The sequence below is a fragment of the Macrotis lagotis genome, chromosome 6 (genome assembly GCF_037893015.1).
Source record: "Macrotis lagotis isolate mMagLag1 chromosome 6, bilby.v1.9.chrom.fasta, whole genome shotgun sequence".
Classification (NCBI taxonomy): Eukaryota; Metazoa; Chordata; class Mammalia; order Peramelemorphia; family Peramelidae; genus Macrotis; species Macrotis lagotis.
In genome coordinates, this window is record NC_133663.1 from 218,701,753 (window position 1) to 218,716,667 (window position 14,915).

Here is a 14,915-nt window from a genome sequence, read left to right on the forward strand (position 1 = left end):
TTTCACATGGAGGAATTACCTACAACAAGGAAATAACAGTCCAGAGCAAAATTGTTTGTTCACAAATACACACACACACACACACACACACACACACACACACACAAAGAAAACAAATAAAAGCACTATTTCCACAAAGGAGAGGGGGGGATCCATTAAACTACACAATAGGACATAACAGACTTAAACAAGTTTATATCAAATCTCAAATGTCAATAAATGTCTCATGAACTGAGAAAAAGGTGAAATCCAGTTTTTCTTTGTTAAATGTTAATAACTAAGAGCTAAAATGATACAACCAGTATTGAGTGATCCATATGTCTGACCTTTAAGGAGAAAAATGATAGGAATTTATCAGCATATGATACTTCAACCAAATATGAATTTATATATACTAAAGTTTTCATTTTTTCCACACATAAAATTAGTAGACAATTATTTAAGACCAAGAAATCCAAAGCCCTTTTTACTCATAATGAAATATTAAAAAACAAATCTTTTAGATTTAAGAATAATGAAAATTGTTTTAACACAGTAGGTTGCCATGGCAATAATAAAAACAATAGCAATTAAAATAACACTTGTATTTGACTTTTTTCTAAAAAAGGTGCTTAAGTATTTGTGTTAAAACTTCTGAAAATGTTGACAAAATTACACATCATTAATGTTAATAATGATATTAATGCTATACAGAGATATTCCCATTCATTTATTTTTCTTCAAATTTATTTCATAAGGAAACATTTTTCAAATCTTGATTTTCTTTCACATTGATTCCAAAGTTAACATTTTTCTCCCTGACCTAAAATTTTCTCTGATTCTGAATACAGTCAACAAATGTGCATAAAGTACATATGGAAAATATAGACAAAAGACCATGAATAATATGAGGAAATATAAATGGTCATTCAAAGTGCTTTATTATACTATTTATTGCTTCTAATAAAGATTGAAGCTGATTTTTTCCTTTTCCCTATTGTAACATCATTCCTATCTCTGAAAGTTTGAAGTAATTTTTCAAAATGCCACTTACAAATCAAAATTTATACCTTATAGTTACTGAATCTTTATCTTACACATTTTCCCAAGTATTGATAGTTAGAAATATACATAGAATCAATGATAGAATGCTATGTAGGAAAAATAAACTCTGAGTTTTGCAGTTCATGCCAAATGAGTGGAAAGTATTCCCAATTCTGTTAGAACTTACTTTTTATTTATCTTTATAATACACAAAATGCTTTTCTTACATCAGTCCTATGTTGGAGGTAATATATTATTAATTCCCATTTTAGAGATGATGAAATTGAGTCACAGAGGTTAAATTTTCAGTCATACAAATAATAATTGACAAATTAGTACTAAAATTTGGACCTTCTAACTCCAAAATCACTATATTCACTACATCAAACTTCCTATCCTCTTCTGTCTTTTATCTGCTGAGAACTGAATTTTATAGTCTTTAATGAAGAATATTTTTCTTTCCTAGAGTTCTTACAAATGTTCTGATTCTGCCAAATGTCTAATGTTCATTCACTGTTAAGCTAAATACATATAGATTTAATAAATATAATTAGATTACAAATATATTGATATATTACAAATACATTTATGCTATAAATACATCAGGAAATCTGCATTCAAATTATGATTCAGGTGCTTAGAAAAAGCATGATCATTTAACTTCCCAGTGCTTCAGTTTTCTCAACTGTCAAATGGGTATAATATTTTTTCCTGACCTCCTCACAGTATATTTATGAAGGAGACAGTTTACAAATCTTATGGTGGCTTACAAATTTATATAAGTCAATAAACTATATAAATATCATCTATTAATTATATGTTATTAATCGATGACCATAAGGTTTCCTGGGGAGAAAAAAAAATCTTGTCTACCTTGCATGAGTTTCTATACTGTTCCTGGTTAAACTATATAAAACTGCAGAGATTTTTTCACAGGATAATTTTAGATGAGTCAAGTTTCTTCTAAGAAAACTAATCTTTTGATTCCTTTTGCATACAAATTTCTCTGAATATCTAGAAGCCACTGGAGCCAGTTTCAGTCTTCTCAGTAGAAGTGATCCCTTTCATTTAATTATGAGCAAGATTTGATTGATTTAATTGTGCTCAGATAATGTTATAATTTATTCATAAATATAAATCTGTAAGTTATTTGAATATGAATCTAAATATGGCAAGTTTTTTTTAGTTACTGAGTATTTTGGAAGTCCTTTCAGACTATCAGAATATTAGTTAGTAATAAGTTTGAATTATAGAGTACAAAGAATGCAATTTGCGATCTGGATTTATGAACTCTCCATAGTACTCAGCTAGGTGGATAGTAAATAAAGGATCTGCATAGAAGACTCATCCTGAATTCAAATCTGACTCAGAAACTTCCTATCTATTTCACCAAAGGTAAGTCAATTAACTCTGTTTACCTCAGTTTCCTTTTCTGTAAAATGAGTTCAATAAAGAAATGGCAAACTACTCCACCATCTTTGCCAAGAAATCCCCAAATGGGGTCATAAAGAATCAGATATAAGTGAAAATGACTGAACAACGCAAGATAGAATTCAGTCCTATTTGTAGTAGAATGAGCACAAATTCCTTTAACTCAGTCACTGAGTATACATGCTTAACAATTATATCATTTCCCTAAGCTTTGGTTTGCCCACTTTGTAACTGAATAAAAGTAAATTAAATGTAAATGCACATTATGAATAAATAGCAATTAGATAAATGAAACATTTACTAAGTAGTTACTGTGTACAAAGCGCTAGAATATATAATGTATGGAAAATAGTTCCTCTTGTCAAGGAGCTTATATTCTAATGGGGAGATAACATATATGAAAGGTTTCAACTGCAATTAGCTGAAAAGGTCCCATGATCCCAAGGGCAAAGTAAATGAGATGCCTCTGATATCATTTCCCCTGATCAAATTATCAGTTTCAGATTGGCACCATCTGAAGAACTTTCTTTTCTGTCTTCAGTAGCTGTAGCTGTTAGCAGCTGTATTGGTCATCCACCAAATATACCTTTTCAAAAGAGATATTCCTTGGAATAATGACTCCAGGACATATTCTGGAAAAACTTTATTTTTGAAGGTCTTGGGGTTTTTCCCCATTAAAATCTGAGGGGAGATGGTAGTCATGGGGGGGGGGGGGGAGTTTGACTTGCCTGGAACATGCCACCTCTTATGCCTGTCTCAGAGTTCCTTGACTCTCTAGCTAGGCTGGCTTACCTGCCTTTCATGTGATAGTTGCTCTGCAGTTAGTGGAGATAACTGGTCCCTTCTCAACAGAAGTTGCCTTTGGGAGCTGGAACAAAACCAGAATAGATATTGCCAGTCCCATAGCTCCTACACCTATCCAAAAAGGAAAAGATCAAATTAGATAGTCTCTAACAGTCCTTTTAGGGATAAAATTATTTTACTCTATTCATTTTATGAAAGCTATGAAAATTATTCATTTCCTTTTTATTTTAAAATTAAAATATTTGGGAGCAACTAGATGGCGTAGTGGATAGAGTAGCAGCCCTGGAGTCAAGTGGATCTGAGTTCAAATCTAACCTCAGGCACTTAATAATTGCCTAATTGTGTGACCTTGGACAAGTCACTTAACCCCATTACCTTAAATAAAAATTTAAAAAATAAAATAAAATATTTGGTGATACTCTTAAGAATATGTTCACATTATTTAAAATACCTTTATATAGTACAAAGCAAAAATGGTTATTTTTTTGATAAACATGATCTTCTCTTTATAGTTATACTAACAGGAAAATTACAAGCAATAAAACACTGAGTTCATGCTAAGCTTAGGCAAGTTCCCTTAGCCCCTTCCTGGGACTTAATTTCTTTATCTGTAAAATACAGGAGTTGAACTAAATAACTATTGACATCCCTTCTAGCTCTAGATCTATATTTCTATTATTTTTTTAGTGGCTTTGAAAATTCATGTAATTGCTAAATCATGAGTGTGTGCACATAGATGTCTGTTTTCTTCATTTGAAGCACTAATCTCAATATGCCTGGGGGAAAATTCCTGTGGGGAGACCTGAGATCCCAGGGTTGATTGTGCCCTGTATATCTGAAATTCATAAAGTTATCAGTTTTACAACTGGAAGACCAATTGGCTGACATCACTTATAGGCTACTCTGTCTTTATGGAAAAAGAAATTTTTGTTCTACATATAGATTTAGAAAATAAAATACACTTTTCATTCAGGACTTGCTCTTTCTAGCTGTTCTTCAGGTAAAAGTGGATAGTTAAAGATATTTGCATATATACCTTTATAAATATATACATAAATATATGATATATTATCATATTTCATTTCTTCTCAATGGGTAGAGAAAGGATGGAGGGAGTAAAAAGGGAAAAATTTGAAACTGAAAATAAAAATAAAATAAATATGCATAAATATGATATGTATATAAATGCTATATGTATTATGTTTATATGATGTCTTTATATAAATGTTATATGTATATATACATATTGACTAATTTGACAATCATATAAAACAAGATTTCAGTTCCTTTGCTTCACTCTTTATTTCTAGATAATGATGCATTTTTTAAGTTTAAAACTTATTCTGATTAAAACTTACCTGATAATATGCAATCAAAAAAATAAAAAACCCAATTTATTAGGTAAATTTCAAGTAATTGTTTTTTTCTTAATTTCTTCAAGGATCCTTCCCATCCCTTGGAATGGAGGCATTATGTCCCAGCTTCTTGAGGACAGGCTTCTTAAATAACATCCCACCTCCACATCCTGTTTCAGGGGGAGGATCTTTAGCCCCCAGAATTTCTACTGGTAAGTATTTCAAGCAACATTGTCTCCCATCCAAATAAAGGATAAGGGAAGCATTAAACATATCTTAATTCAGTGCAAAAATGAATAGCACATATGTAGAGGGAGAAAATGCAAATGAGACTTTTTTTAATGCAAGAACTACTTACATTATAATACTTAATCCTGCACCAGTGACAGTAGCCCTAAGAAAGACGAAGGAAAATTATTAGAACACCTAGTTAATACAGTGCTTACACAGGCAAAACTGCTACTGAAGTTAAAATTTGCTCCATGTTTTTAGATAAGTTTTAGCAAAAACTTTGGTTTCAGGTCCAAAATTTAAAACTTGACTCTAAAGGAAATACTGCCATTTGGCCTCTTTGGATTAGTCAAAAAAATTAAATGTGGTTGGCAGGAAGACTCATTTCCAATCAAGATGATTCTATTGGGACATAATTAAACTTCCATTTTATTAAAGAAAAATAACTTGAAGGAAAGCCAACAAATAGCAGTCACTGGATATTTTTTAGTTTAGAAAAATGAATACAGAGAGCTTCATAAAAACACCAATCTGGTAAGTCATATATCAACAATAACAAAAAAGAAGCCTTTTGAACATTTTTAAATATTGTCTAGAAACAATCAGCTCCTTTTGTCTTATGTTGCATTTCAACTACTTTATGAATTGTTCACATTAATTTCATAGCTAGCTTCAAATAGGTTTTTCTGTCAACCAACTCAATTCCCTGCTGTCTTTCTCTACCATTTATTGTCCAAGGTTTGAAAACTCTCAATATTAGCCCAAATAAAAAATAATTTGCAAGGTAAGTCTTGGAAAGTGAAGAAGTGTGGGGCAACCCAATACCAAATCCATTGCCAAATTCTGTACAAAGCATTTTTACAGTTAAATGCTGCTATTGATATAATTGTACTAAGGAAGAAAAATTTTGACAAATTAAAGACTATTGCATTATTGGAAATGTAAGGGAATCATCTATTTGCTTTATGATAATAGTAATGATTCTCAAACTGCTGAATTCAAAATGAGAAATTTAATAGGTTTGGTTAAAATTTCCACCAATATGTATGAAACCAATAACTTTTTTTCTCTTGATATGTTCTACATTTTAATAAATATGCTGATGTAAGCTTATATAAAATACAGTTTTTGCTAGTATTAGACAATTTACAAATAAACCTTTAAAATATTATAAAATATTTAACAACCCATTAATACATCTTATGGTCATAATTATTATTTTTTAAAGTTTTGGATTTTTGACCTAGACATCTACATTAGCTGAGTAGTTTCCTCTTAGTGTAGTTATTCCCCTTAACCAAGGGAGCAGCAATGTATTTGCAAATAATAATCTTGTCGAATAGATTAATAGATTAAATACATTCCTCATGATCATATAGCTAATATAAGTCAGAAGCAAGATTTAAACACAGTCCTTCCTGGTTCTCTATCCACTATACCATAGTGCCTCTCATATATCTCATACATTACTTACTAACTTTAAGAGAATTGAAAGAGACACAAAAATGTGACTGCCTCTAAGAAAACTGCTTTCTTCTGTCTTTTATCATAATTCTACAAAGTCATAGTTTTGAAAAAGGTAGCATTATCCCAGATACCATAGAGAAAAAGTTATTTATGAATAAATCTGCTTTTTATTTTTAACTTGTAAAGGATTTAATTTGTAAATTACATAAGTAAACTATTACAATTTTAAAATTCTACCAACTAGAGATGTTAATTTTCATAATGAATTTATGAAAAAACTAATTTTCTTTCAGATGTTTTCTATAGGTTGGAAGAACAGTGTATTTCAAAATAAGAGCTTAAAATTTTTCTCTATTTGAAATTTCTGTTTTCATGGTTCTCAGTTTTTTGTTTCAAGTCAATGAAATAGATCAAAGAAAATTACTATGACTCATTATCATTTGAATACAGCTATATTTGAGAATCAGTGTGAAATAGTGAATAGAGGATAGCCTTAGACACAGGAAGTACTGGTTTAATATCCTCCCTCAGAAACATACTAGGTATCAATATGTCAGTGAATTCTAAGAGAAAAAAAGTTACTGTGCAGTTTAGGAGAAGGAAGTTCCACATCAGAAATTCCCTATATACAGAAAATCTAAAGTATGGCTTAAAATAAAAGAATCATATATGCCCATGTCCTCAGCTACCCAAAACCATTAAACACTAGATCTCACACTTTTAATATATGATATGCAGGTTAAATCTGACTTACCCCACATCAGGAGTTTTACTGTGGTGGGAAATCGAGGCAAGAATTTTAAGAGAGTGTACCAAGATTATACACAAAATAAGCAGCAATATATCTTGGAAATTTCTCTTTTCAAGCACTATATTCAAATATACTACTTCCCATTAAGATATTATTTCAGGGGCGGCTGGGTGGCGCAGTGGATGGAGAACCGGCCTTGGAGTCAGGAGTACCTGGGTTCAGTTACGACCTCAGACACTTGGTAATTGCCTAGCCGTGTGGCCTTGGGCAAGCCACTTAACCCCATTGCCTTGAAAAAAATCTTTAAAAAAGATATTATCTCATACCAACTGTTTTAAAATGCATTTGGCCTTCATTATCTAAGATGATTGGGTAGCTTGTTGACTTATGTGGAAGTTTGCCAGCAAAAGCTATCCCACTAACCTTGCCTATGGGGGGGAGAGATTAACAGTCAGTAATAACATATGATTTGGAGAGATCAGGAAAATAGACAATAAAGTCTATCTCTTCCAACTTACTTATCCTCAGGACCTGACTGAGAGTTACTGTCCCTAAAAAATATGAGTAAAACCAACAGGTATTCCTAAGGGAGAATAGGAAGAGATGTTGTGCTAATTCAGCTAATATATTATATATTCAGTTTATATATATATATATATGTAAATAATCTGTGATTTGCTCCTACAATAGGTGACTGTAGTTGAATGAAAATGAAAATGAATTTGAATAAATCTTCTTTCTCTATGTGATTTTAAACTCAGTGAACTGGGCTATGAACATATGGCATTTTAAAATTTAATGCTATTTTGGATTTGTGTCATGAATATTTCTGTTGAAAAGTGTTCACCTCAATTAGCATTAGAAAATTGTACAAAAAAGGAAATGTTTTTTATGTTTGATACACACACACACACACACACACACACACACACACACACACACACACAGAGTTGGCAGGTAGCATGAAATAAAGGATAAAGACCCAACCTTGAAGTCAGAGAGCCCTGTGACATAAACCTATGTGATCCGAGACAAGTAACTTTGTCTTGTAGTTCTCTAAGCAATTCTGAAGCTATAAACTTAAGAGAAAGTATCAACCTATATTAATTAAAGGAGTATTATCACCTCCATACCAATAAAATTAGCTCCCATCTAAAAAGGGATAAATAGACAGACAGAGAGACAGACACAGGTACAAGTTGCTAAAAAAAGAATCCAAAGGGACAACTTTATATACTAATAATTTTTTATAGATGTATAAACAAAGTTTAAACAAAAAACAAGATACAAGATATCCTAATGCACAAATATAAACTTGATTTCATGTACTGCTGAGGCCTGTTGGGATGATACTCAAGACTCTGTATGAATGGAACTTGCTTTTTGGAAACAGAATAGATCAAATAGAATTATACCTTCAGAAAGTATTATTAGGAAAACTTGAAACCAGGAGTGAGTACCTGGTGGAGAAGAAAGAAGTAAAGATTCATGGAGGAAGAAACAGAAGATGTCTTTGTCATTGACATATTACAGACCACTTGTATTAATAAATCAATGATATATTTATTAAACATTTACCTTGAGCAAAATACTGTGATACAAATATTGGGTGCACAAATAGAACAATTAAGACAATCTCTGCTCTCAGAAAGCTGAGATGCTATGGGTGAGACAAACCTTACAGAAGGTTTCAATTACAAGTCAGATGGAAAGATCCCAAGATCCATAACATACAACAGTAAAGCAGATGATAATGTCTTCTCTTTGATGTCACTGGCACTTATATCAATGTCTGATGTTGAATTATCTGACAGTGCAAAGCATTTTTATGACAAAAGCTTTCTTATTTGGGTCTTTAGTAGATGTGATTATAGTAGCTGCTGGATTAGTTGTCAAACTGTTTTTCCACAGGGTTTTCTTCCTAGGATAATGACTGTAGATGCTACATAAGTATCCCAGTAAATAGAGGACAAACCAAACACTGAAAAATAATATAATAATAGCAAAAGGCTTCTGTTATTCAATATTTGCTTTCTCTGCCAAAAAAAGAGCAGCCATCTGGGGAGGTTAGGTGATGTAGTGGATAAAGCACCAGCCTTGGAGTCAGGAGTACCTGGGTTCAAATCCGGTCTCAAACACTTAATAATAACTACCTAGCTGTGTGGCCTTGGGCAAGCCACTTAACCCCATTTGCCTTGCAAAAAAAAAGAGCAGCCAGAAAATTCTTGCCTTAACAATAATGGTAATTCCTTTTTAAAAACTTATTTTCTTTTCTCAAATACATGCAAAAACAATTTTCACATTCATTTTTTATAATTTTTGATTCCAGACCCAGATTCTCTCCCTTCTCTCTTAAGAAAACAAGCACTTTGATGTAGCTTATACATCTAATGTCATGCAAAGCATATTTCCATATTAGCCATTTTGTAAAATAAACAGAAAAAAAGAAAGTTTAAAAAGTAGGCTTAGATCTGCATTTATACTCTTGCAGTTCTTTTTCAGGAAATGGATTGAATTTTTCATAATATATCCTTCAGAATTGCTTTGTATCAAATTGCTTTATATCATTGTACTGCTAAGAATATCTAAGTCATTCACAGCTGATTATCATACAATATTATTGTTGAAGTAAAAAATAATCTCCTGACTCTGCTCACTTTATTTTGTATCAGTTCATGTAAGTCAATCCAGGTTTATCTACTTGTTTTTACTCTACATCCTACTCTTCATTTCTTATAGTACAACAGTATTGCATCACAGAGCAATTAAGTGTCATAGTGAACAAAGTACCAGGTCTAGAGTCAAGAAGACCTGAGTCCAAATGTAGACTCAGACAGGAACTAGCTATATGACCCCAGGCAAGTCACTTAATCTTTGTTGACTCCACTTCCTCATCTGGAGCTGGGGAAATAAATAATAAACTACTGTAATTTTTTTTGCCAAGAAAACCCCAAATGGAATCACAAAGCACCAGACACAATTGAAAACAATAAAACAACCACATCACTTCTATGATAATTATATATGCCACACTATTTACTTCTTTAATCATTCCCCAATTGATGGGAATCCCTTTGATTTTCAATTCTTTTCACCACAAAAAGAACTGCTATAAATGTTTATATATGAGCTTTATCTCTTTCTTTGATACACACAGACCTAGTAATTGTATTGCTGGGTCAAAGAATATGTATTGTTTGATAGTCCTTTGGGTATGGTTCAAAATTCTCTCAAAAATGGTTGGAATTCATAATTCCACCAATAAAGCATTAGTGTCCCTATTTTTCCACATTCCTTCCAACACTTCCTTTTCTGTCATATTAGCTGTGAGGTCATAGTTCAGAATTGCTTTAATTTACATTTCTCTAATAAGCAGTTGATGTGGAACCTATTTATATGACTATACATTGCTTTAATTCTTCATGCAAAAACAGATTGTTCATAGCCATTGACCACAGTGGATTCAATTATTCATTGGGAAATGACTCATCTTATAAGTTTGACTCAGTTCTTTATATAGTTGAGTAATAAAAATTTCCCCAAGTTTTTTGCTTTCCTTCTAATTTTTATTGCATTGATTTTGAATGTAAAAAACATTAATAATGATCATTTCACCCTTCAACAGGTATAAAAACTTATTAAGGAGACATACCATATTGGGTCTTATTCTAAATAAACGGAATGAACCATGTATGGGGAGAAAGTGATGAAGAAAGTTCCTAGGAGAGGAAAACTGAGCATAATCTCACATGCATCCTAGATTTTATAAAAAACAGATTTCAAACGGTTCAGATGGAAGATGGATAGGAACTAAAATTCTATGGTATAATCAGCCCAAGAGGAATAGGAAACTCAAGAACTGAATTTGGAAGTCATAAACATAAGCAAGTCCAATCAGGAGTAAAAGAAATATGGCAACTGTATGAAAAAAGTAAATTATCAACTCACAGAAAAGTCAACAAACAATGCATAATTTTTTTATTTCCTACATTTTTACTTTTTAAAATTTATTTAAATATTTTACTTTCCCCAGTTACATGCAAAAACAACTTTAACATTCATTTTTGAAACTTGCAAATTCTCTCCCTTCGTCCAGCCCACCTTAAGAAAGCAAGTAATTTGAAATAAATTATAAATGTGTAGTCATGTAATCCATTTCCATAATAGTCATGTTATGAAAGAAAACATAGATCCACCCCCAAAAAAGAAACCTCAAGAAAAATAAAATAAAAGGTATGTTTCAATCTGTATTTAGAAAACATCAGCATTTTTAACATAAGTTCTACAGTTGTTTTGAGTCATAGTATTGCAGAGAAAACCAAGTCATTCACAGGTGATCATTCTACAACATTTCTATTCATTTCTACACAGTACATTTCACTTTGCATCAATTTGTGTAAGTTTAGTTTAGACTTTTTTTTTACTTTTGACTTTTAAAAGAAGTATTTGGAATATAGATGCAAAGACAAGTAAAAGAAGATGAATGAATCATGAAGATACAATTAAAAAATAAGAAATGGAAGGAATGATTTGGAAGAGTCAGCATGACTTCATCAATAAAAGGTCATTTTTGGGGGTAGCTGGGTGATACAGTGGACAGAGCCCTGGAGTCAGGAGTACCTGAGTTCAAATCTGGCCTCAGACACTTAATAATTACCTAGCTGTGTGGCCTTGGGCAATCCACTTTAACCCCATTTGCCTTGGAAAAAAAACTAAAAAAAAGTCATTTTTTGTATTTTTGATAAGTTAATAAACTAGCAGACCAAAAGGTCATATACTTTAGATAGATTTTAATATAACTTTGGATAAAGTATCTCATGCTATTCTTGTACAAAAGGTGAAAAGACATGGAATACATAATAATTTTATTAGGATTCCAAATCCATTGAATGGCCAAGGCAAAAGAGTAGATATTGATAGTTCTCAATGTCAACCTACAGATGATCTCCATTAGAGTGCACCAGGAATCAGTGCTTTGCCATGTGCTGTTTAACATTTTTATCACTGAATTGACAAAAGCACAAGTGTCATGTTCTTCAAAGGTACAAATGATAACAAAGGTGGGCATGATAATTAACACTCAGAATAACCAAATCAGAATCTTGAGACAGGCTAAAGCATTGAGTTAAATATATTAAGATGAAATTCCATAATGATCAATTTAAAGTCTATACTTTGGCTTTAAATTCTGTTTACAAGTACAGGATGGGAAAAATATGATTAGAGAACAGTTTGTCCAAAAAATAATCATCATTCTTAGATAAGCTCGGATGATACTGAGCTGCATTAAGAGAAGCATATCATCCAGAAATAATGATTTTTGACTTGGTTGAACCTGGTTAATATTGTGTTCACTTCTGGATGTTGAATTTTAAGAATGATATTGATAAGAGAGTACAATCAAGGAAGAAAACCAAGATGGTATTGTGCTTTAACTGTGTATCATGATAATCAGTTGAAGGAAGTGAATATTTAGCCTGAAGAAAAGAACAGCAGAGTAGGGAAGAAGGGCCTTTGGAGGAAAAAGGACATAATAGCTATCTTCAAGATTTGTCATATGGAAAAGAGATTAGGCTTGGTGTTTTTTGGCCTCAAAGGACAGAACCAGGAGTAATAAGTAGAATTTGCAGAAAAGCAAATTTAGGCTTCATTTTAAGGAGGGGGGTGGGAGGACATGCAAAATTTTCTTAACTATTATAGCTGACCCAAAGTTAAATGTGTTGCAGAAGGTAGCAGGGAGTGCAAAAGTCCTCCTTAAAGGAAGACTTTGAACAAAGGCTGAATAACCCTTTAACCGGTACGTTATATTAAGAATTCTTTTCATATACTGGCAGACTAAGATGCTTTTGAGGTCTCTTCCAAATTTAAATTTTTTTGATTCCTCTATCTTTAGATCAAATTTGTCATCAGGTTTTAATAAGAGGCAAAAACATTTTCACATTTTCCCTAGACTTAGAAAGTTATTTCATTAAAAATTTATAAAAATGAACTTTTTTCCTTTTTTCCTAACCCAAAATTAACTCAACTCATTTTTCTTAGACTTAGTTCACTTTGTTAAGTGATCCCTGAACATTTTTCCCATAACTTTCCAGTATTAATATAAGAATTTTTGTTGCTTCATTTTAATTTCTTCCTTCTCCATAATAGCTTAATTTCCAAGTTACTTCTTGATGCATGAAAAGAGAATTTGAGCAAGAAATAGGAGTAATCTGGAGCACACAACAGGATGGAGAGGAAATAGTAAATACTCAATCTAACTCACCAGAACAAACATCTATAAAGCATTCATTGTGTATGACAATGGGCTAGAAATTGAGGTTATAAAAGGATGTAAAATGAAACAGATCCTTCCCTCAGGGAATATGACATCATCCAAGTAAATATGTATAAAACAATATAAAGTAATTTAAAAATTATAGACATCCTGGACGGGGGGATTTTGGAAGGCTTTGAGAAAGAATCATATGAGAGGTCCCTTGAAAATAGATAGTGATTACAGAGATTGGAAACATTCCAGATGTTCCAGATAAAGGATAATGTGACTTTTGCCTAATCATATTCAGAAAGAGGAAGGAAGGAAGGAAGGAAGGAAGGAAGGAAGGAAGGAAGGAAGGAAGGAAGGAAGGAAGGAAGGAAGGAAGGAAGGAAGGAAGGAAGGAAGGAGGGAAGGAGGGAGGGAAGGAGGGAAGGAGGGAGGGAAAGGAAAGAAGGAGACAAAGAAGAAGAAAGAAAGAAAGAAAGAGAGAGAGAGAGAGAGAGAGAGAGAGAGAGAGAGAGAGAGAGAGAGAGAAAGAAAGAAAGAAAGAAAGAAAGAAAGAAAGAAAGAAAGAAAGAAAGAAAGAAAGAAAGAAAGAAAGAAAAAGAAAGAAAGAAAAAAGAGAAAGATGGAAGGAGGGAAGGAGGGAAGGAGGGAAGGAAGGAAGGAAGCTAACAGCTATTTATTAAACAACTGCTATGTGCTGGGCACCATGCTTAAGATCATACAAATATGTCATTTGCTCTTTTTTACCTCAAAGGTAAGTACTATTTTAATCCCCATTTTATAGTAGGAAAAACTGAGCTAAACAGAGGGTAAGTGAATTGCCCAGTGACATACGATAAGTATATGAGGCTGCAGTTGAAATCAGACCTCTCACAAAGCCCAGAATTCAATTCACTGCACCACCTAGCCACCTCAGTATACCTCAGTTTACTAGGCAAGTGACTGTCACACAAGGATTCAGATTCCCCTATCAAGGATATCAGAAGTTCCTGCTTTAGGCAACCACCAAATCAAAGTAGCTGGCTACCAATCTTCCCTTGGCACTATCACTGGTTGGTCCTGCTTTCTCAGTTATGTATGGATTGTGAGTTAGTATTTCCACTCATCAAATACATGGTTCAATCTCTTATCCTCCTTAGATAAACTCCTCCCCTTCAACCAGGTCCAATTGTGTTTCCTTCAAAGTCAATTACAAAGATATACTGGCATGCTGATTTTAATCACATAGAAAAAAATAAAACAGGTTAATGTGAATATACCTTAGCACATGTTTTTCCAGGTCATAATTTATTCACATTTCATTTCAATTCTTCTTTACCTCAAACCCCAAAACTGGCCAACTCAAACCTCCCAAAGTCCAGACCCCTATCATTCCCAGTGTAGAGTGGTCAAAAATATTCATTGATGACTTTGCAGTGACAAAACTCTCCAAGGAGTAACACCTTCATTGTATTGAAAAAATTGAAAGCATGCTGCTCTTTTCTCTTGAAATTAACAAGGGCTATATGAGTAATACTACAGCTAGGACTACTTAATCATTGACTGGGATAAGAGATTGGTTCCTGAGTCCACATTGAATTCTCATCTAGCA

General features: G+C 32.6%; 1 protein-coding gene across 1 annotated transcript in view; it reads left to right on the forward strand.

Moving 5' to 3' along the window:
* Nucleotides 1–14,915, forward strand: part of LOC141491396 (ephrin type-A receptor 6) — a 1,165,986-nt gene that overhangs the window by 961,645 nt on the left and 189,426 nt on the right. The window contains exon 12 of the mRNA XM_074192302.1: nt 4,700–4,825. Within this exon, the coding sequence (XP_074048403.1) occupies nt 4,700–4,825 (126 nt within the window). The remainder of the gene's footprint in view (nt 1–4,699; nt 4,826–14,915) is intronic.